Raw genomic sequence first — 22,267 nt, forward strand, 5'->3', positions numbered from 1 at the left:
CACATGTTCTGTAAGAACCTCAGTGTTCACAGCTAATCTGCAGACCAAACCACTAAGTTAAAAACACATGACATGTGGTAATATTCTATTTGTCAGTGATTGAGCAGGAGCTACCTGAGAACAAAATTCCAGTGTTGAAAATGCAGTGACCTTTCTCACTGTGCTATAGTCTCACACCTGAAAAAACTGCTTAGGATCATGTCCTCTGCTTCCTGCCCCAAAATGATGGGTTTGCTTACACTCTTTTTATGGTCAGAAGCAGTCATATACTTCCACAATTAATAAGGTGACAACATATTGTACTTCAATGAAATTTTAAAACTGTGTATAGTATTTCACTAAACCTTTCAAAGTTTTGTTTTTGTTGGGTACTATTTATTTAAAGGCAGAATATTAAACAGCAAACACTGCTTCCCTTTTAGGCCATCCAGATCTGATGCAACCTTGAAAATGTCACTGAAACTTCTAATTTTTAGATTAGTTCTGCAGATTGATTTTTTTAATAGTGTATTTTCATTTTGAGTTTTTAAAATAGCATACATTAACGGTTTGAAATAGTAATTGTCACAGAGAAGAATGCATGAGCAAGCATTGTACCTTAATGAAAACAATCTTATTCTTTTACATTGTCATTAAAAGTGGTTTTCGTAATGGAGGTTAAATGACCTATTGTACAAGAAAAAAAACAACAGAAAATGTACTGTCATGTTCAGCTGCATTGGTTTTGCTTGCTGTAAAACATAATTGCCTTACAGCTAGCACCCCAGCCTCAAGTCAGGGTAGAGTTTTGCTTTACATTGTCACCAAAAGGATATTTTTGTTGAATGTTTAGTGATCCATTTAGCTGATGATGTTCTCGTGGGAATGGCAGTGATAAATCTGTTGGGCACAAAGGTGTTTTAAACTGCATCTCCTTTGCTTAGTTGGTATTTTCCTCTTCAACAACATAGCAAACAAATGAACAAAATAATGAGTTAAAATGTAATTTCTGTTCCTCAGTTACACGAGGAAAGAGGGGCAGCCTTTGTACTGCCACCAAGGAGATTCCTTTGTGTCATGGCTCAGCTCTCCTTAGAACCATCACCCTACAAAGATACTGGAGCTTTTGCTTCTAATGAAACTACTGGAATGTATTTTTCTTTCTTGTTCCAAAAGGCATTGCACTTTTCCGATGTCCAGTTACAATGGTAATTACAATTAGTTACAAGCATAGATGCTCTGTAAATATCAGAGTCTGAAATCTATTGCCAAATTCTTAAGACATTGGCACCAGAGCTCGTGCTCTTTTGCTGAAGTTTGCTATCTCCTAATTGCAAGAAAAAAAAGGAGAAAAAAAATGCAGTCTTACTTGGCCTGTAAGACAAGAAACTTCATTTGCAAAAGATAATTTTTAATCTTAAAAACATTACATTTTGAGTGAAAGAAAATTGTCTTAATTTTTCAAATAAACAGTTTTCAATTGATGTCTTGTAATAGCCTCACTTTTGTGCAGGAGTAACTGAAATAATTAGCAATTTACTTAGGGTAAGAGATGTACATCAGAGCAGGATGCTTGCTTTTCTGAGCTGGGGAGATGTACGTGACATTTCCCTTTAGTCTGTCCTGTTGGAGTGTTGCCCAGACCCTTTCTTGCAATGCAGCCTTTTATGAAATGGTAGGCAAAGCACAATTTATGTTTGCAATTCAAAGCAAAGATTTCCAGGTTTGGGGGTTGTTATGCAAAGGTGAGCCAGAAGAGAGAGACGTGACACCTTGGCATGGTTATCATAGAAATAGTGGAAAAGGCTCATCTCCTTCTGAGGAAGGAATAAAGCTGTTGGGATAACTAACTGCAAAATGAAATGGGAGGCTGCTGTTCGGGAAAGGCTCAGTGCCTCTCTAACCAAGGAAAGTTATGAAACCTAGAGAAAATATTATTTGAACAGCCTTGACTGTTTGTCAGACAGGGAATTTCTTTGGGGAACAGTTTGCCTAAAGGTATTCAATGAGTTGCTTTAATTTTCATAGGTACCAATGTTTGGTTAAATTCTGTTTCTACTTTTTAGGCAGAGAGAAATTCTCCAGCTTTATAAGGAGAAAAAACATGTTCACCTCCTGAACTGGGCCAGGCAAAATAATAGTACAACATAGAACTTTCTAAAAAACGGGTAAACTCTTGTTGTGTGAACTCTGCATTCAGCTTTAAAACATCTTGTTCTGTGCTGCTATCAACAACAGTATAATTTTTCTGGCCTGCAGTAGCTGATTGGCTAGCTCATGATTATTTTCATTAAGTATCCTTCAGTGACAGCCTAAGAACATAAGTCTCTTCAAGCAATTACTGAATTTGCCCTTTAGCCTATTTAGGGTTTTTTTTTTGTATTTGTCGTTGCTCTTTTTGTCTTTGATATGAAAATTAAAATATATGCACTTCCATTTAATTTTTAAAATATTTTAAATCTCTTCCCCTTCACTGCTGCTTGTTGCAGTAAGTCCCTACCGTGAAGAGCTCCTGTGATTTATTTATGTGTCTTAGGGTGCTCTGCTGAACAGACTTTGATGCTGTTTGGTTCCTTCAAACTGCCTCTAATGATGCAGTGTTACAGTGAGATTACAGCAGCTTGTTAGGGAAAAGGATGATCATGAAATATTTTTGCCTGGAATTTTAGGAAGTTTTATGTTTCAGGGAAAGATGGTGGATTGATCCATTCCCAAAAGGACTGCAGATCCAGCATTAATGAAGCAAGGTTCCTTTCTGTTACTACTGAAGCATCTTACATGATTTAAACATTACTTTTTTCAACTCAAATTTCTTTTCATTAGGGATTTCAGAGAGTTAATGGAGGAAAAATCAGAGTGTAAGACATCAGCACAGAATAATGCATCTTATGAATGAAAATTTACTTAATTTAGAATTGTCAAAAGCTGTGCATCTTACATATACATCATTATTAGTTGATTGGTTTATGATTCTGCTTTTAATAAGTTGTATCAATACATTTGAAAGGTTAACTGAGCGAAGTGCATTTTTAGTTTATTATGTACAAAATACTGATTTTTAGCTAGTGGCTCATTGAATGTTGCAGAAATTAATCTTTAGCCATTATGGCAACCATCCCTGATTTCCATAAGGATTTCAATTATTTTGTTGATTTATCTTTTTAATCTTTTAGAGAGATTGTGTAATTTCTTGGCTTAACAGTAGAATACATCAGAAAGTTGCACTGTCATTGTGGTCATTGGATATGGTAAATCATGCTTTTAAAAAAGACAAAGTGACTATCCTGGCATCATTAGGGACTCTGGAAAAAGTTACACATCTCTTCATAGTGCTGTTGTTATAAATTTGGGGATTTTTATAAGCTCTTTTCTAGTATTTACCCAATGTTACTTAACTCATGTTTATTGATACAAGTGGGCCCATTGAATAGTGGTTCTGAGCCTGAAATTGTAGGGCTGATGGAATAAAGCAGCAAAGTTCTGTAACGTCCACAGCTTTCCTTCTCCTAGGTGGGTGTCCCACTGTGTCCAGTGCTTGGGAAACTTTCAACATCCTTGATGGTCAGGGTTCCCATGTGCAGAGTGGTGACACTGCCTGTGTTCCTGGGGCTTGTTTGGGGGCTGATAATTCACAGTCAGAGAGCCCTAGTGAGGGTGCACATGGAGCTGTGATGTTAAAAAGGATCTTTTAAATTGTATAATCACAAAACATTTTCCAGATTCACATGTCATTGTGCTGCAGTCTGCTAAAGGGGAGTGGAACAGTTCCACCTCATGTATCAGTGTCTGGTTTTATTTGTGTATGGGGTTCAGACTTCGAACTCCTGCCTTAAGAGACCTCCTGGGCTGTGGATTATAATATTGTGTTTAAAAATATCCCCCTGCCAACAGTGATAGTGTACTACTAACCTTTTCTTTTCTCGTTTCAGATTTTTTTGGATCCCTGTCTAGCTGGTCCATGTTTCCAAACTCTGTCTTGTAACATTCCCAAGCAGCCAAAATGAAGTTGAAGCATAACATCAACCCTGTTCTTCTACAGTTGATAAACTTCATAGTCCTGCTGTACTCCCTTGTAACATACATTCCATGGTACATTCTTTCAGGATCAAAGCAAGCTATAGCAAAAGCCAAGCAGGTTAAAGCCAGACCTGTGAATAACAAGCCTGGGGGTGCATACAGATCTGTTAACAGTCTGCATTGCTTAGCTTCAGTTTTATATCCTGGCTGTGATACACTTGACAAAGTTTTTAAATATGCTAAAACTAAATATAAGGACAAAAAACTCTTGGGAACACGTGAAATTCTGAAAGAGGAAGATGAAATCCAGCCATCAGGAAAAGTTTTTAAGAAGGTAAGTCTTTTTGCAGTCTGCCTTCAGAAATTTTTTTCCAAAGTACATTTATTTTCTTATGTAGCACTTCTAGTCCAGTAAACCAAAGCTGGGGAAAAATGCATTTTTCTGCTTAGATTCAGTAGCTGTGAAAAGAATTAAATTATCTAACTCCTAATCTTTCAATACTTAGCATTTAAACCAAATCTAAACATTTTTGTACTCTAGAGTAGATATCCTGTTTATGGTTTCAGTCAAAAAAAAGCACACATATGTTTTAGGTATTTGTTTTAATATTCAGCTAGTAATGTAAGTGGCTTTAAAGGTTTCTTTTTTAAATGAGTTTTTAAAAGTCTCCCTTTGTGTTATTCTGAACTGTAATCAGATAAATATACAAAAATTACTAGATGCCAATACTCAGATGTGCCTTTCCAGTGGACTTAGTTGTGATTTAAGGATTTGCTGTTATGTCCTGGGAATTTGGGACTTAAATGAATTTTTTTGTTTGGAAAAGGATTGCACAGATTTTATTGGAAGAGTCTTTTTTTCTTTGAGTCTCCTTTAAGGTGAACTACTCTGCTAATGTATAATCCTGGTGTGTGTGTGGGAGATGTGGTTTCAGTGCCTGACAACAGCTGTTTCAAAAGACTGACTTTTTATAGTGTGTAATGTTCAAGTCTATATTGTCATTTGCTGCTTCATCTTTGTTCAGATACCTTGAAAAATGCACTTTTTCCTGAAGAAGCAAGGCAGAATGCTGCAACAGAATATGCATATTTGTGCATCTCTGTGTGTTAAAGGTCTGCATTTCTGTATTAGAAGTTAAATCCACGATAGATAATTTTTAGTTAAGATTAGTTTCCATGCAGATCAAAAAAATTTCATGTTGCTAGTTTTAATTCTGATAGAGGAGTATGTTCAAAATAGAATTTGGTTAATATCACAATATATGACCAAGTTGAGTTCTATTAAAGTCTTTATACCAGCTTTGTTAGTGAAACTCTCCCTTAGCTGTGAGTTCGTTTGGCACTATGAAGGAAATGCTGGCGTGAATGGTTCCATGTGCTCTCGCTTGATGCACATTTTGCTGCCTCATTACCCTATGAAGAAACAGAAAGTTCCATGTTGCACAAAGAACAGCTTCTGAGCACAGATCAGAGTTTTGGCTGCCTGTGACATGTGCCCTGTTTTTTAATCATAATTGTGAATGTAAGACTTAAGAACTTAGGAGTTTTAGCCTTTTCCATTATGCAAGCAAGGCATTGTGAATATTGGAAAACTGAAGAATGTTTGTGTTGATCCACCTAAATTACTTGTTTGTGAGTATTTAGAGTTAGAAATTACCCAAGTTAGGTAATTTTGTCTAAGCTTGACACAGGGGTTCATTATGGTGGATTGCCATACTTGCCCTTGGGTTACTTTGTTCCAAGTTGTGGCATTATCACACAAGTCCACTGCTAATATTTTTTCCGTTAGGGAATACAGTGTTTCTTAAGACCCCATAGCCTGTGTTAGCAAGTGAGGAAAGTCAGAACATTTAGCAAGATACCTTGTTGATTTTAAATGTCAGGGTTCTCTTCTTTTGATTTCTGTCTTCCATTCCAAGCACCTTTTTATTGCCTGGTTCCCTTTAGCAAAGCCAGCTAGCTGAGGTTTGGTGCAGTTCTTCAAAAAGGTGCACAAGTTTAATTCTTAGGTATAATGCATGCTATTTCTATACCATACAGGATCTGCAATATATTTTTATATTATATATATATATGTATCTCAAAAAAAAAGTAAAATATTGAGCTTGTGATTCTTGGGAAAACTTTCAGCTAAAATTATTTAGAGCTTCTTAATATCTTTAAGATCAGATATTCCATTAATTTATTGTGAGAACAATAATATCTGATAATCTGTAATTTCTTGAATTTTTATGATAGTGTATTTTTGCAAAAGTATTTGTTTCTGTGCAGATTCCGAAGTAGCAGAAATTTATGTGTGAATAAAATACAAATACTTGCTTATGCACTTGTTGCATTTCATAGTAATTCATATTATGGTTAGTTCTTCTATTTCTTTCTATAGTGTACTTCTCTAATTTCCTTCTCCAATATCATGCATACCTAATATTAATTTCATAAACCATGTATTTGAGTCAGGATAAAATAATGTTGAAAATACCACTGAGATTAAGATGTAATTAATTGGAAAGGGGATTTAATTTAACCACAGCTGAAATTTTATGGCACCCAAAAGATGAGCTTCATTATTTTGTGTGATCTTAGTTACAGGTTATATCATCAGGTGCTTGCTTTGATCTATATTGGTACGTGGATTTGGCTTTGTGTGTGTTCTTTAATTGGTTTATTTTTTGAGGGAGATCTCTGTTTGTTTGGGGGGTTGTTTGTTTGTCCAGCTTTAAAAAGGGTTGGTAACCAAGAACAGAATTACTGGGAACATAATAAATAAGATATAGTGGGGAGAAGAAAACACAGCTTTGTTGGGGACGGTGATGCATCTGAAGCCTGAGAGACTTGGGTGCAACAGCAAGCACATGGGCAAGCACTAGGGAATTCAGAATTTACTCATTATTGCTGATACTGAAACTTCAAGTGAAGGTTCAGGAAGGTTTTTGCCATGCCAAGTTATTGAGCAGTAAGAGTCATTTATGATGTTGAAAACCATTGATTGCTATGTAAATGATATGTTAGGGTGGGAGTTTTTAGATATATTCGGCTGCAATCCATGTGTTCATGTGAAAAAGGCCAAAAGTGGGCATTTCAAATGACCTCCTTTGTGCTATTTTTAATATACTTTTACAAGCAAATTTATTTAGTTCATGATCACTGGTTTCCAAATCATAGTCAAGGTTCTTTAAGCCTTATAAGGTACTTTTAGGTAGACTTTCAAAAGTAACTGAGATCAGGTAGTTTAATGACTACATGAGCTTGCAGCTTTATCGAGAACACTTTATTACACCTTTGCACTAAAAATTTTAACATCTCTCTAAAATGCAGGTAAGAGAAATGTTAGCTGTGTGTTTAGGCTCCGCTTTTCTGTATTTCCAAGCACTAGTGGAGTCTGGCTACCTGGCAGTATTTTGTGCCACGTAGGGATGTGACAGCCTGCAGTGAACGCCTGCAGCACGAGAGGGCAGCGTTTCCTATGGAATGTGTGTTTCCAGGTGGAACCCCAGAGCTGCAGTCCCTGCTGCCTGCTCTCCGTGCTTCCCCTGCATCTGTGCTCAAACTCTCTTCTTGGGCCCTTTTGCCGGCTCTTGGACAAGTTACTTTCTTTCCGTTCGTTATCAAGCAGAAGTAAAACCTCTGAAAGTTGTTAAGTTAAATGTGTGTGAATGTTTAAAGGACTGTGGCACCTAATGCCAGTCTGATCACCTGTTTGCAGCAGGAGCAGAATGCCAGAATTGTTAGGGTTGGAAGGGACCTCTGGAGATCCTCCAGTCCTGCCCTCTGCCCAGGCAGGGTCACCCGGAGCAGGTGGCACAGGAACGTGTCCAGGTGGGTTTGGAATGTCTCCAGACAGGGACACTCCACAGCTTCCCTGGGCAGCTGCTCCAGTGCTCTCCACCCTCAGTGTAAAGATGTTCTTCCTCGTGTTGAAATGGAACTTCTTATGTTTTAGTTTATGGCCACTGCTCCTTGTCCCATCACTGGGAATCCTTCAAAGGAGCCTGGCACCATCCTCTTGACAGCCCTTTGAGATATTTGTATGCATTAATGAGATCTCCTCAGCCTTCTCTTCCCCACGCTAACCAGGCCCAGCTCCCACAGTCTCTCACAAGAGAGATGCTCCAGAACCCTCATCACCTTTGTGGCATCCACTGGACTCTGTCCAGGAGCTCCTTGTCTTTCTTGCACTGTACATTGGAAAGGAAATGTTAGCAAAAGCTGCTGAGGGCAAGGCCAAGAAGGGAGATGGATTTGGAGACATACTCCAACATAAGGAGTGTGAAAGAAACCATAACCTGCTCTGTGTCCTGCAGAGGAAGCTGATGGAGAAATGCAGGAGAAAGGGACTTAGAGCAGTTCAGTAATACATATATATGAATATCTATTACTCTCTAATGTGTATATAATATAAATGTCAGGGATGGAATAGAGAGGAAACACTGGGCGTGGAGAAGGAACACTGGAGTTTGAATATATGGAAGGCAGTAGGAAAATAAAACTCAAAATTACTGCATTGAAAAAGATCTTACCTGTTCTCACGTCAGTGTTCTTCAGAAATTTATTTTTATATAAGTAGCTACAGCCAACAGTGCTATATATCCTTAAAAAGGATTTTTCCTTTTTAAGAAAAGATAGCAGCGATGTGGTGGTCTTTTAGTACATATCAAACTTGCTTAAGCAATGAGGGTGAATTATTTAAGGGAATAAAAAAGGGTAAAAAAGCAGAACCACGAGAATGATTTGGAGAGATTAATTTTTGGCCATTTAATGATTTATTTTCCCCACTTCAGTGAGTTACAGAGTGGTGGAAATTACTAAAACCTGTTATGGATTGGCAAGCTTACCAGAAATAGTAACAAGAATCTGCTTGTATTTCTTGGCTAATTATTTATGAGCAGTTTTCCTGAGGCAACACTGTAGGCAGAGTATAATGGGGGAAAGGGTGTTGCCAAAGTCACTGCTATAAATTGTTTTCAGCTGATGAGCTTGTCAAGAACTTCCACGTCTGCCAAAAATACTGTCTTTGGGGAAAAAAAATTATCCCAAATTGGAATTTAAATTCCAAATTACTGAAATTTGGATGGACAGGAAGAGGTGCAATATTGTTTTTGGAAGCAGTGAGAGTTTTCCACACCAGAAATATCTTGGTGTGTTGAAACAAAAAGGGACTCTCAGGTCCCCCCTCTTCCTCAGGGGGCTGTGGCAGGGAGCACAGGAGAGCTCCTGCCCCACATGCTGCCATTCCAGCCTCATCTTCCTGCTCCACAAAGGTTTTGGGGTTTGAAACAGACCTGCTGGAAATAAACCAGGAAAACCTGAGCACATATTTGTGTGAGCCACCTGTATTTTCTTCTGGGATTGCTGTATACTGCTGTTGTTGACAAATGTTGTTTTTTGGGCTTGTTAAATGATATTTTCCCATAAAGACATTTGTGACATTTCCAAGCAGCTGGTTATATACCTGTTTGTCCTACTAAACAAGGAGGTTAATGAGCAATTGGCAGTGAAGCTGTAGTAGGTACAGCTCATTGTTACAACTAATTGTAACTTGAGCAGTTGGAAAAGGGTCTTGACAAAGGAAATTATTAGATTTTATTTTTCTATTAGAGCTTGAGAGGGATTTTTTAAATATGTTTTATTAAAGAAGTGGATGTGGAAATAGACTCATTAGAAATGTAGTTAGATGTCAAAAAGTTGTTAGATTTGACAGTCCAAACTTTGAAATTTAGTTCATGTTGATGGATGAAATACTGAAAAAATAACTAGCTTTTGTAGGTTTTTAGTGTTTGCTTGCATTTTTTACTAATGCTTTGTAAAGAACGTCTGAAATACTTGATTAAAAAATTGTTTTTCGGAATTGTCAATGTGCTTATATAAATAGATGGGTAGGATATAATAATTTAGGGTATAGATTTTCAGTATAAAACATCTTCATACTGTAGCTGCTTATGAAAATTTCTAGGTTGGTCTCAAAGAAATGTACTGTCACTTAGTAAGGAAATAGTACTGCAAGGTGCAAGTGCACAGAGAAATCTAGGTAGTGACCTGTAAATTCAAATCCAGTTTTACTGTGCACCAGCTTTCCCATATGGAAAAGTGAGATTGCATAATATATTCTACATGACTTCTCAGAACTGAGGTTTGCCAGTAATTTCCTATCCTGTGTCCTGCCCCACTTGTTTAACAGTAAAAAACTCCAAAATTATTACTGCTCATCCCCTTGACATTTGTTTCAGAATGAAGGGAAAGGGATTTCACAGTTTCTGACTGAGGGCCCGTGGAATGTACTGCTTTCTGGATTCCAGTTTCCCTTTTTATTTTTTTTTTTTTAAATGAACATCTGAGTGTCATATTGTTGTAGAATTGTAGCCCATATATCCAAGAAACCAAATATAGAGAATGTACTTTGATAACTAATGATTTTCATCCTTTACATAAGCCAAACCTTTTTAAAAAGTAGAGGTATGTGGGCCAGATAACCAAACACAGTCTTTCAGAGGGTTTCTGAAGCTACAAAAGATGGTGGGAATCGTGTGCTTTTCCTTCTGTGAAAATAGAAACTGAGGTGGTAACATGCATGGAGGTATTGCATTGTAATATGATATTTCTGTTGGAACTTCCACAGGCCCTGTAGCTTTTGGCAAGAAAAAGTATAATCTTTATCTTGAGTAAACTGCTGTTATAATTCAAGCACACATTACTCAAACATCCATGGATTCTTGACATGGGTGAAGATGTAGTAGGACATGTGTTAAGGATTTTCATTTTCTAAATTGGTTTTATTATTTTTATTAGGTCATCCTTGGCAAGTATACCTGGCTTTCTTATGAAGACGTATACATTAAAGCTGTTAATTTTGGAAATGGTTTAGCAGTCTTGGGTCAGCAGCCAAAGACTAACATTGCTATTTTCTGTGAGACCAGAGCTGAGTGGATGATTGCAGCCCAGGCCTGCTTTATGTGCAACTACCAGCGTGAGTACCTGTCTTCCCTGCAGTTTTTATGGCTTTTGATTTCACAATCTGAAAACAAAACTCTTTCTTGCTTCATTTTATGTACTAAGAAAACTTTATCTAGATTTTATGTAGAACATTGAAGTCTTCAAATTAAAAAATGCTACGTAAGGTAGAAACTGTACTTGGTAGCCTTTTACTTTAGTGAATAGAGAAACTTGTATCTGTTGAGAGATGGGGAATATGGTTTTGGTAAGTATAGTTTGCTCAATGAACTTGTGAGAGGTTTACTTTCTTTTCATCTCAAACCAGTACAGATTCCCAAGTTTCTGAAAACAAACAAACAAAAATCACACATGAATTCATTGACTCAATTTCAGGAGTTGACGTCAAACCTTCATCTGTGCTGCAAGTTTTGTTTTAACTGGATATTTTGTCAGTTCTTCAATTTTCATTTTGGTTAGGCCTATTTTTCTTGCTCAGGAAATGTACTGAGTGGTGGTCTCAGTGTGCTGTAGTTGTTTAAATGTCTGTTTCATCATCGCTCCTTAATGTGTCCTTCACTTAACTAATCCCAGCCTGGCTGGGTTCTGTGGTGCTGCCAGGGGGACACATCTTGTCCCCCAGCACATGCCAGGAACTGCTGTTCCTCACAGGCTTTGGCTTTTTCCCTCCTGTGCCACATTAACTCTCCTTCAATAAGCAGTGAGCTGTAAAAGCCAGATGTGCAGAAATTCCTGACTTCCTACCTTGATACACTAAAGATGTCTATCAATTATACTTTTTTTCAGATTTTGGAAGTAAATCTTATAAGATTTCTATTTAAAAAGTTCCTCTTTGCTCGGGGCACGAGTCTGTTTCAGTTTGAGAAGCAATATGTTGATGAGTATGTAGCAGTTTTCATTTACATAAGTTTTTACTCCTATCTCTGGTTATTTTGCATGTACCTTTTGCTGTATTGGTCCCTCAGTGTTAAAGATGGAGTTGGTGACAGGGTGCTCTGCTCTGGCCCTTAACGTTTCAAAGTCAGCCTGCTTGCCTTGTGTGACAGCTGACTCTGTGGGCAAGGAGAGAGTGGGTGTTGTGTACTGGGACTGGAGCAATGCCTTTGGCATGGCTTCCTGTAGTACCTGTAGTCCCAAACTGTTCAGATGAGGATGGGTAAGTTTGGCTGCAAGGATTGTAAGGCACAGAACAGAGTTACTTGCCAGCCTTCAGTGGTTGACAGTGACTCCAATACTGCTTAACTTCTTTATGGAAGGCCTGCATGATGGGACAGAGTGCAAACACGGGAGGTCCCAACTGGTGGCAGCAGCCAGTGCACTCAGGGGTGAGGCTGTTGTGCAGAGGAGCCTGTCAGCTGGAAAAGTGGGATGTCTGGTACCTCATGGAGTTTAGTAAAGGCACGTAGAATTTCCTCTGTGTGTGCTGGAATGCACCTCGTGCACCAGTATGGGCTGGGGGACAGCTGGAGAGAGCAGCTTTGCAGGGAAAGACCTGAGGATTCTGGTGGGCCATGAGTCTGCCAGGATTTTGCAGCACCTTCTTACAGTGGAGGCCAGCAGCATCCTGGATGCTGGTAGCATGAATGTAGTAGGTAGGCCCAGGGAAATGATCCTTCTCCTTTTGGACACAGGTAGAACCACATTTGGACTACTGTGTCTGTGCTGGGGCTTCCTGTTAGGAAAAAAGATGCTGACATCCTGGAGCAAGTCCAGTGCAGGGCTGCTAAGATGCTGGAGGGGTTGGAGAATGTGACATCTGAAGAGAGGCTGACAGAGGGGGATCTGCTCAGCACTGAGTGAGTTCAGACCTTGTTGCTGTCTGGCAGTACCCAGTGGGGGCATGCAGAGGAGATGGAGCTAGGCTCTGCTCACAAAGGTGTGCTTTGATACCACTGCAGGCCACAGTCACCAAGTTCAGTGGCAAGAAAATTTGATTAGATATTAGGGGAAGCATCTTCATTGTGAGGGTGGTTGTGTATCAGAACAGGAACAAAGAACAGTTGTGAAATCTTCATCCTTGGAGATCTGTAAAACCCAGACTGGCCATAGCTCTGAGCTCTCCTGCATGGATGGTGTGTGCAGGTGATCTTTCCAGGTGCCTTCCTGCCTAAATTGGTTTTTGGTCAGTTCTTCACTCAGTAAATGCTGCTGGCTTGCCTGTCAGAGCAGAGGACTGCACAAACTATTCTCAGATAAGATTCCTGTGCTGCTTTTAAACTACATGTCTCTGTGCAAGTTCTCTTTTATCACTTTTGGGATCTGTCAGATTCCTTGTGGCTATCCTGGGAATAAAATGCAAGTGCTCATATCATTTTTTTTTCCTTTGGAACTGAAGCACATTTACAAATCCTAGGGAGATTTGTAATTTGAGGGGAAATCTGATCTGAGGGCTGGACGTTGTGAGCAGAATGGTATGTGTGTGTTTTTGGGTTTGTTGGATTAGTGCTTTAAATCCCCTTAACTGCGACGTGCCTCAGCACACACTCTGACGTGGTGTTCAGCATCTAAGCTGTGTCATCTTCTGTGAACTTGGCTGACTTGTGCTGGCAGATGAAGAGAGCTGTGCAGTGTTCACAGGCAGCTTGCAGGACAAGTTGGAAGATTCAGATGATGTAGTAGTGGCAAGACATTGCTAAATGGCTTATGTTAGCATTTTTCAGTGTGCGGGTTTGATACCAGCTAATTGCTGTGGGGGTGTTGGGATATTCTTTCCAAAAGTGAATTGTGTTCAGTCTGATGGAGTGGGCCCAGAACAGGTGTCAATAGAGCAGGTTTATCTGCTTTGTACATGGTATTGGAGAGAATGCCTTTTGCACTGCAGAATTAAAATGAGTAAAGTGATGTTTTTATGGATTACTTGCACAAACAGGTGATTTTATGGTTAGAGATACTTGCTTGATTTTAAATGACTTCAGAAAAATGACTTTTTCTGAAGTTCTCTAGGCCTTGTATTTGCAGGAGGTAGAGTGGGATTGCTAGTTCAGGAACAAAAGAAGTAGTACTAACATGAAAACAGATTTTCTTCTTAAATACCTCTTCATGTGTGTGAACAGCTCTTCAAAGGTAGGCAGATAAAACACAGGAGTGCATAGTTCTAATGGTGGAGTAGGAGAGGTTAGGTTTTATTTTTTGGTCATGCTTGAGCAGAAGTCGTTTTGCCAGAATTAAATTTGACTGAAACCTTTAAAGGTGCATTTTGCTTTTTATGTTGATGTACAATGAATGCTGAAATACTCAGTTTAACGTTCCAGTTGCCTTGAAATAAACTGTAAAAGTTCTATTTGTTTCTTTAGGGCAAGGTTTTGTCTTTTTATACGAGCTGACAAATTTAGTGGTGTTGGGAGTTTTCTTTTTGTCAAGCCTTTGTTCAGATAACAAAGACTCACTTGTACTATTGCATGTATAAAGGTGAATACAAAATAATCCCTTCTCAGTATGTTTTCAAGAGAATGAGGAGAGAAAAAAATTATAAAAAGTTTCGGATTTGCCTGAAAAAGTTTTAGGTGCCAGTGTGGAGAAGGGAGAATCTCAGAGATGAGAGTCATTGCTCAGTTTTGCTCTTTCCATGACATCAGTGCCCCATCACAGAAATGGTGTCTCTTTCTCTTTGGCTCTGTCATGCAGCTCTGAGTGTCATGACGTACTTACTTGCAGATGAGTAGTTAAGGACCTCCGTGGCTCTTGCCGAGATGATGCTTTGCCTTCTGGGCGCTGTTGTCAGCTGGGTTCTGCTCGTTGGCTCGGGGCAGCTGAATTTCTGCTCATGTTTATATAACAGGGGTCACTGCAGTAAGGAGAGAGAGCTCGTGGGAACGAGGAGAGGCACTCTTCTGGACTTTGCTCCCACCAAATTAAAGAAAACACAGTGCATGTGCATTTGCCCTGCAACAGTTCTGAACTATCATGGACTGTTTTAACAAGAAAAAAATAAGTAGAGATCAGCTATTTACTTTTCTGTGTAACAAAACTGCTTTTGAGTTGTTTGGGGTTAGTAACTCCTTGGATTTAAAATATTAAAATAATAAACTTAAAATACAACAGAACTTTATTTAATTTTAATTTTTAATCTTTGCTGCAGTGATTACAGTCCTAATGTACAGTGGATTGTCTTGTTTTCATAATTACATTGTTTAAATATTCAGCTACATACAGACTAAAAAGCAGAAGATATTGAGACACCTGATGTGACGACTCCCTGCAAGAATATTGTAATTATTGATTGTGTTGATTGATCTTGGAGCCTTTTTGACGTGCCCCTGTTTAGTGTTCTGCTTAGAATATAGAACTTTTTCTTTTTGAGTGCAATACTTCTCTTCAGTTTTTAGCTGCCATTTTCTTCCCCTAGTGTCTTCTTGTCTCTTTTCATTTAGTTCCATTGAAAACGGCAGAAAATTAAATATTATTTTAATGGTGTTAATATGAAATCATTGTTTAACACACTCACTAATGAGCTGACCTTACAAACAGGAAACAATTTTTCTTATAGTCAATTTTCTAAATATTTTCTTTCTTGCTATTCTGTATAATTCTTATGATGTCAGTTCAGGATCTAACGACTGTGATGATTAAACCTTTATTACATTATTTTAAATAGATGACAGAACAGGATAGTCACAGACTCATTCCTGAGTGTGAGAATTCTCTGCTGATGACAAGTTACTGCCATGCTGTAATAATTTGTTATTAGCAGTCAATTGTAAAATGTTAGTAACAGAGTATGTGAATTCTGGAAAGAGAAGTCACATGAATGAAAGCTGTTTCTTTCCTATGTGCAAGAGGAATGTTACACAGGGATTAAACAGAACTTTTGCCTACTTTTCAGATGGTAAAAGCAATGAAAGTATGAGAGTAGATCCAGGAGAATTGCATGATGTGATTTTGGGACCTCTAACCTTGGGAAAGAATAAACTGTTACATAGAGAATGGTTGTTCATTATTCCTTCTGGGAGTAACTGAAAATCACACTCTATTGAAATTCAGATGTGAAGAGGCTTTTTAAATACAAAATTGTCCCATCTTCGAGTTGACAAGTATTTTTACTGTGTTGCTTAAGATGGAATAGATTAATCTCAGTTCTTTTTTGTAAACAGTACTTGAAAATGAAACCCATTTCCCCTGTTTTGTGTTTCAGTTGTTACTCTGTACGCCACGCTGGGAGGCCCAGCAATCGTTCATGGGCTGAATGAAACAGAGGTGACCACCATCATTACTAGTAAAGAATTGATGCAAACAAAACTGAAGGTCAGAAAACTCTTCTGGTGTCTCTGTTCACCATTGCTAAATAGCCTGGTTCCATTGTACAGAACAATGATTTATTGCCTTTGCATAAGGCAGACACTTTTGGAAGATGATTTATGTATCTGTCTTCATGTACAGAAAGTGGTAGTTTGCACTCAGTAGGTTTTAGGCTGCTCAGTGACTGGAGAGTAAGCAATTTGCAGTATTGCAGAGCTGGAGTTCTGCCTGGAAAAACACCTTTACAAGAAACTGCCGTGGTTTCTGGATGGATTTAGTGCCTATAAATGTAACAATGGGAAGAACAGAAAAATGTATAAAGAGCTAACTGTGATCATGCTCCTGGCTTATTATCAGATATTTTCCCAGCAGAGAATGGTTTTTATGTCTAAAGATGGGTGTTTAAAGAGTTAGAGCTGTTTTTCCATGCAGGGGGAGAAAAAACTCACTAAACATTACAACAGTCAAAGAGCTTCTTTGACTTACTGACCCTGATAAAATACCCAAATGGAACAACTAATCTGCATGAGTTTCATCATTCTGTGTTTTGGGGAAACTGGACCTTTCAGATAAGGCAATTGTTTTCGTGAAAAACTGTGCTGTTGTGGAATTTTGAATGAGAATTTCCCAGACTTTAAAAAGAAGTTACTACAATGACAGTATCAATGCCATGCACATTTATTTCAGTTTGCAGTAAGAGAATGCATTTGCTCTGCTATAGGTGATGATCTTCTCTTCTTCCATGAGAACATTGATAAACATCTTAGAACTCATATTTTGCTTGAAATGTTTTACTAGTAATTTTCAATGTTTTTGCTAGCTGTTGCTTATTTTAAATAGCATAATTATCAAGGAACAATCCAAGAATTATTGTAAGCCTCAGTATCACCAGTTTCTCTCAGTGTTCTATGGAAAGGGAAAGTCAATTATGTCTACAAATAATTGCAGTCTTATTTGTGGGGTTTTCGTGAAATAAAATACAAATCAGTAAATGGTTTTAGAAGTTTTTTGCCTTAAAATTGGAAAGGTTCAAGCTCTGCAGCTATTTGAGCTTGGCAGATAGCATGGAGGTTTTTGTTCTTGTTTTGTTTTTTGTTTGTTTGTTTTACTTCTTGGCATAGAACTAATTTTTAATTTTTGAACCCATTTTTCATTTCCACAGGAAATTGTTTCTCAAGTTCCACTACTGCGACATATAATTACAGTGGATGGCAAACCCACAACCTGGTCAGAGTTCCCCAAGGGTGTCATTGTTCACACGATGGCATCTGTGCAAGCCATGGGGGCCAAGGCAGGCACTGGTAGGTTCTTCCTGTTCACACCAGCTCTTTTGGTGCCCTAATTTGACCCTGTTGAGTAAACTTGAAGAAACTGCAGATTTCGAAATTATGCAGATTTAACATTTTCTTATCTCTTTTTCCTTTCCTTTCCTTTTTTTTTTTTTTTTTTTTTTTTTTTTTGTTTTGATTGTAGGTGGTTTGATTTTGGGGTGTAAGTTTGTTTTGTTTTTGAACAGAGTAAAAACTGACTTCACAATCAAGTGTCACAGGTTGAAGGGTAGTTTTTAGGATAAGCAATTAATTCAGGATAGAAACTTAGAAAGCATTCTTATGAACAGATGTATTAAAACCAGGTTATTCAGGGCACAGAAGGAAAACCATTGTGTATTTTATAACAAAAGAAATCAGTAATTTGTTACTGTTAAGTTCTGTAAAAATCACAGATAGCAAATGTAAAATAGTCATTTGAATCTGATAGAACTTGGTCACTTACTACATTTCTCGAAGCATCAATCAATGTAAATTCATTGAAATCTATTTCTGGTCTATGTAACATTTTTAGATCTATAATTCAGAATTTTAGAACTTACTTTAATTGTAATCTTAAGAAATTTTTATTCTTAGCTCTGAAGAGCTGCCCATTCTAGTGTTGTAAGATTTCAATATATTCAGCAGTTGCTATTTTGTTGTTATCCATTGTGTTTTCAGAATCTCTTAACTACTGCAGGCACAGGAATGTTGGATTGTGTTTTAGGAGTAAGGGAGATGGTCAATCCATCTGATTTTGATGTTCAGGGAAATGGCAGATTGTTCCAAATATCATAACCTCTCAATTTCTTTAGAAGATGCTTTTCCCTATTTTACATACCCATTTTATGTACTACTAAAGCAGTTTTAATACAACACTGGCAGAAAAATTTTGCCTGTAATTCATTAGCTCCCTGGAATTTGTTAATCTATGTGCTGTTTAAAAAGGTATTTAATCTTTTTCAGTCTTTTAAATATCACATACTCTGCACTACAATAAAGGAACATTATCTTTGTCAAGTTAACCATTCATAAACTGTGAAATGCTATCATGAATTGTTTATGGTCAAGCATGTCCAATTAATATTAAGTAGATGAGCTATTGCTTATGCTTTTTTCCTCTGTGGTGTTCATTATGCAGGATAGGCAGGATTCAGTGAGTGGAAAATGATTAAATGTTGCTTTCATGCTTCTCATTCAGTGTGCCACATGCACTGTGTGATGCATTTTCCTCTGAGTAAGCACAGTAGTTTTTCTATTTTCTTGCTCTCAGCAGAAGTATTTAAAAAGCACTTTAACCCAATTAAAGCTGTTGAACTTCTTTTAAATATTTATGGAGACTATACCTCAGGTTGGCTCAGCAGTGCTTTGCTGCAGGTGTGGCACATGAGGCAGCTCTGCCAGGGAGCATGTGAGGCAGGAGCTGGGCACAGGGATGGAGCCAGGGCACTGAACCTTCCCGAGGCAGGGATGCTCAGTGGTGCTTTGTCAAGCCAAAGCTCTGCCTCTTTTTCTCTCCATAGCAGGAGTAGGGGAAAAATAATAGGAAAACTGTTGTTGTGGTAGATAAGGACAATCAAGTCAAGTATTGCTCGGCTAATGCAAAGTTCCTGCTCTTTGTGAAGGTACTTAACCTTGACGATAATCTTTTAAAGTAAAAGTAGAATGTAATAGCAGAGTCCTGTTGTGCTGTATTGAAGTGACTGCTGAAATGTGTCAGTGTCACAGATCTCCCAGCCTGAGAGGCTCTCCACACATCACACATCCTATTTTTTTAACAACTTGCAGGAAACAAGCAGCCATCCAGGCCTGTGCCCTCGGATATCGCAGTGATCATGTACACAAGTGGATCTACAGGAATTCCCAAAGGAGTTATGATCTCCCATTGCAACATAATTGCTGGGATAACTGGAATGGCTGAGAGGATCCCAAATCTGGGGTGGGTACCAACCGTTACTTAGCAGCAAGTAAAGAAGTCATGCGGTTGCTTTTAATTTTAGATTAATTATTGTGTAAAATGTGAGCTGTTTTATATTGCTATGGCTGTGACACATCATACTATGCACTGACATCTGAGCATCTTCCAGTACTGCATTAAATGACATGACTATTTCATGTACTCTTTATTCTCTGCTCTTTGGTATGTGGGCAAGACCAGGACACAAAAACCTGAGGCCACATTGCACTAGCATGGTTGAAAGTCTCCCTAAGCAGTGCTTCCCTTGGTTAATGTTTAAGTTCTGTGGCTTCTTTCTGTTTGGTGCTGTTTTTAATCTCATCCACTGAGTTGCCTTTGCAACCATAACACATGGTTAATGGTCTTGGGATGAGTAACCAGAGTAACCATCACCCTTTTTTCACCCTTAAACCTACAGTACGTAGTATGCAACTCTTGAAATAAAACCCACGTGATTTGAAATACACTCTCAAGTTCAAAGGCATTTTCTACTTTCTCCCTTTATGCAGTAAGCTTTGCATAAACTGCTGCATCTGAGGACTCTAGTGATACAGCATAAACTTTTAAAAATTCTTTGCAGGGAAAAAGACATTTATATTGGGTACCTGCCCCTTGCCCATGTTCTGGAGCTGAGTGCTGAGCTGGTGTGTCTGTCTCACGGGTGCCGCATCGGTTACTCCTCCCCTCAGACACTGGCTGACCAGGTATGTTGTACATGCAAGTTCTTATGGTAAAAAAAAAAAAATTAACAAGAAATTACTTACATCAGATCTTTGTAATATTTCTTTTAAAATAATGCAAATTTTGTTTCTGATGTTAAAGATCTTGAATGTGTCTGCTAGTAAACTTGTTCTTCACTTTAGTCTTCTAAAATAAAGAAAGGAAGCAAAGGGGATGTTACTACACTTAAGCCAACTCTAATGGCAGCTGTTCCGGTAAGTAACTGAAGGATGAATAATTTTTAAAGCCTTTTTTAAAATATAATTTATAATTCAATTTTTAGCAACAAAATTAATACCATGACCATTTAAATAGAAAAGGTAGAATCTTTGATGTAATGCTGCCTTAAAATAATAATTTTGGTACTTATTTGTATGTTGGGGATAAACAATCATGATATGAGTATTAAACTTTTTCGAAGTAAAGACAGCGATAGAGATTTGATTCCCATTTTAATTGGTAATTTCTTGTTTGTTACAGTGAAAGAGTGGAATAAAGAGAGTTGGCAGGAGGCAGCTGGGGGTTAACTGCTGCTCCTGCCCAGATTTTTCTTTCCTCCTTTCCATGAACATCTTGCTGTCTCTTAGCAAGGGAAGAGGAGGGAACATGGGAGTGGGTTGTCACCTGCAGCTCACTTGAATTTCTAGACTGTATTTTCTTTTTGCTGTACTGAATTCAGGATTTCTGTTTCTTTGAGTTAAAGTTGATCTTTTTATGTAACTAGGAAATTATGGATCGAATCTACAAAAACGTCATGAATAAAGTGAATGAAATGACCAGTTTCCAGCGGAATCTGTTTATATTGGCCTACAACTACAAAATGGAACAGATTTCCAAAGGTTACACTACCCCACTCTGCGACAGGTAATGTTAACTTCATTTTTAATGGCACCAAAAAATCAAAGTCTTACCACAGGAGCAGTATCTGGTTTTTTGTGCTTTTCTTTGTTTTATTGTTGACATTTTGAACATGAACAAATCCATACTTGAGTGTAAATTGAAACAACAAAGCAGTAGTTGGTGTGAAGGTTTAAATACTTACTGATATAATTTAAGTGGGTGTTGTTGAACTTGAAACTGATTGAAAATTTGCATCTATTGCATTTTCGTCAGGAATTTAATAATAGATTTATACAATTTTTGGGTATGAAGAGAAGTTTACTCCTACAGAAAACTGCAGACTCCACATTTTCACAGAAGGGAGCATTGGTATATCTCAAACTGGAAAAACCCGCAGGATCATTGAGTCTAACTTTGGGCTTTGTGAGAGTAAAGGAAAAATTTTTTTGCAAAATTTGTACAACTGAAAGGTTTTTTAGGAGAAAATCATGCAATTTTACTAATTTTTTAAGTCTTTGTAATTCACCTTCAAACTAGAACATGGAAACAGTCTCAGAAATCTGTGCCTGTACTTCTGAAAACTTCAGCGTGTTCCTTCAGGGTTTTCCTTGGATGTCATAAAAGCGTATTTAAAGACAGTGGGAACTTCCAGTTCAGATCCAAAACTAGGTGCTCGCTTGCTTTGTTTCGAAGCACCGAAACGTCCTTTTCCCTTTGTGTTTCAGCCTTATCTTCCGCAAGGTGCGGATGCTGCTGGGCGGGAAGATCCGCGTCCTGCTGTGCGGCGGAGCGCCGCTGTCGGCGGCCACGCAGCGCTTCATGAACATCTGCTTCTGCTGCCCCGTGGGCCAGGGCTACGGCCTCACCGAGTCTGCTGGCGCTGGCACCATCACCGAAGGTGGGTGGGTGACACCCTGTCCCCTCCGGTGGGTGACACCCTGTCCCTCTGGCACCGCACCCGTGCTCAGCCCTGCCCGCCCGCTGCTTTGCTGGGGCCACCGAACATCGTCACCCAGGGCAATCCTGGAGATGGGTGTTCCCACAAATGTATAGAGCAGTGGTAGGGCTGATGTGGATGCAGTGTGTTAAAGCAGGTGACCTGCATGTAAAATGAATGTTCTCATTTGTGGTACAGCAGCCCATTCTAGTGTGAGTGGGATCTTGGTGGTGTTGTACTTACCACATGAACAAAGTAATTATTTTCAGCTTTTGTTGAGTATATTGAGAGATGTCAGGAATTAAAATCTTCCTGCACCAGATTTTATTT

The 22,267-nt window shown here is 38.4% G+C and overlaps 1 protein-coding gene across 4 annotated transcripts in view; it reads left to right on the forward strand.

Annotated features, from left to right (window-relative positions):
* ACSL3 (acyl-CoA synthetase long chain family member 3) overlaps positions 1-22,267 on the forward strand; it is a 47,332-nt gene that overhangs the window by 15,915 nt on the left and 9,150 nt on the right. For 3 of the 4 annotated variants that reach the window (XR_015805650.1, XM_088170703.1, XM_014879557.2), the window contains exons 3-11: positions 3,909-4,330; positions 10,780-10,957; positions 16,073-16,182; positions 17,339-17,477; positions 19,272-19,422; positions 20,021-20,144; positions 20,304-20,375; positions 20,885-21,024; positions 21,726-21,898. Coding sequence is in view for 3 of the 4 variants with exons in the window: in XM_088170703.1 (XP_088026829.1) it covers positions 3,980-4,330; positions 10,780-10,957; positions 16,073-16,182; positions 17,339-17,477; positions 19,272-19,422; positions 20,021-20,144; positions 20,304-20,375; positions 20,885-21,024; positions 21,726-21,898 (1,438 nt within the window). In the remaining variant the exon portion in view is untranslated. Of the gene's footprint in view, positions 1-2,045; positions 2,148-3,908; positions 4,331-10,779; positions 10,958-16,072; positions 16,183-17,338; positions 17,478-19,271; positions 19,423-20,020; positions 20,145-20,303; positions 20,376-20,884; positions 21,025-21,725; positions 21,899-22,267 lie in introns of all 4 variants that reach the window. The other variant, XM_088170704.1, reaches the window with a different exon arrangement.

Source organism: Sturnus vulgaris, chromosome 10, assembly GCF_052056855.1.
Source record: "Sturnus vulgaris isolate bStuVul1 chromosome 10, bStuVul1.hap1, whole genome shotgun sequence".
NCBI lineage: Eukaryota > Metazoa > Chordata > Aves > Passeriformes > Sturnidae > Sturnus > Sturnus vulgaris.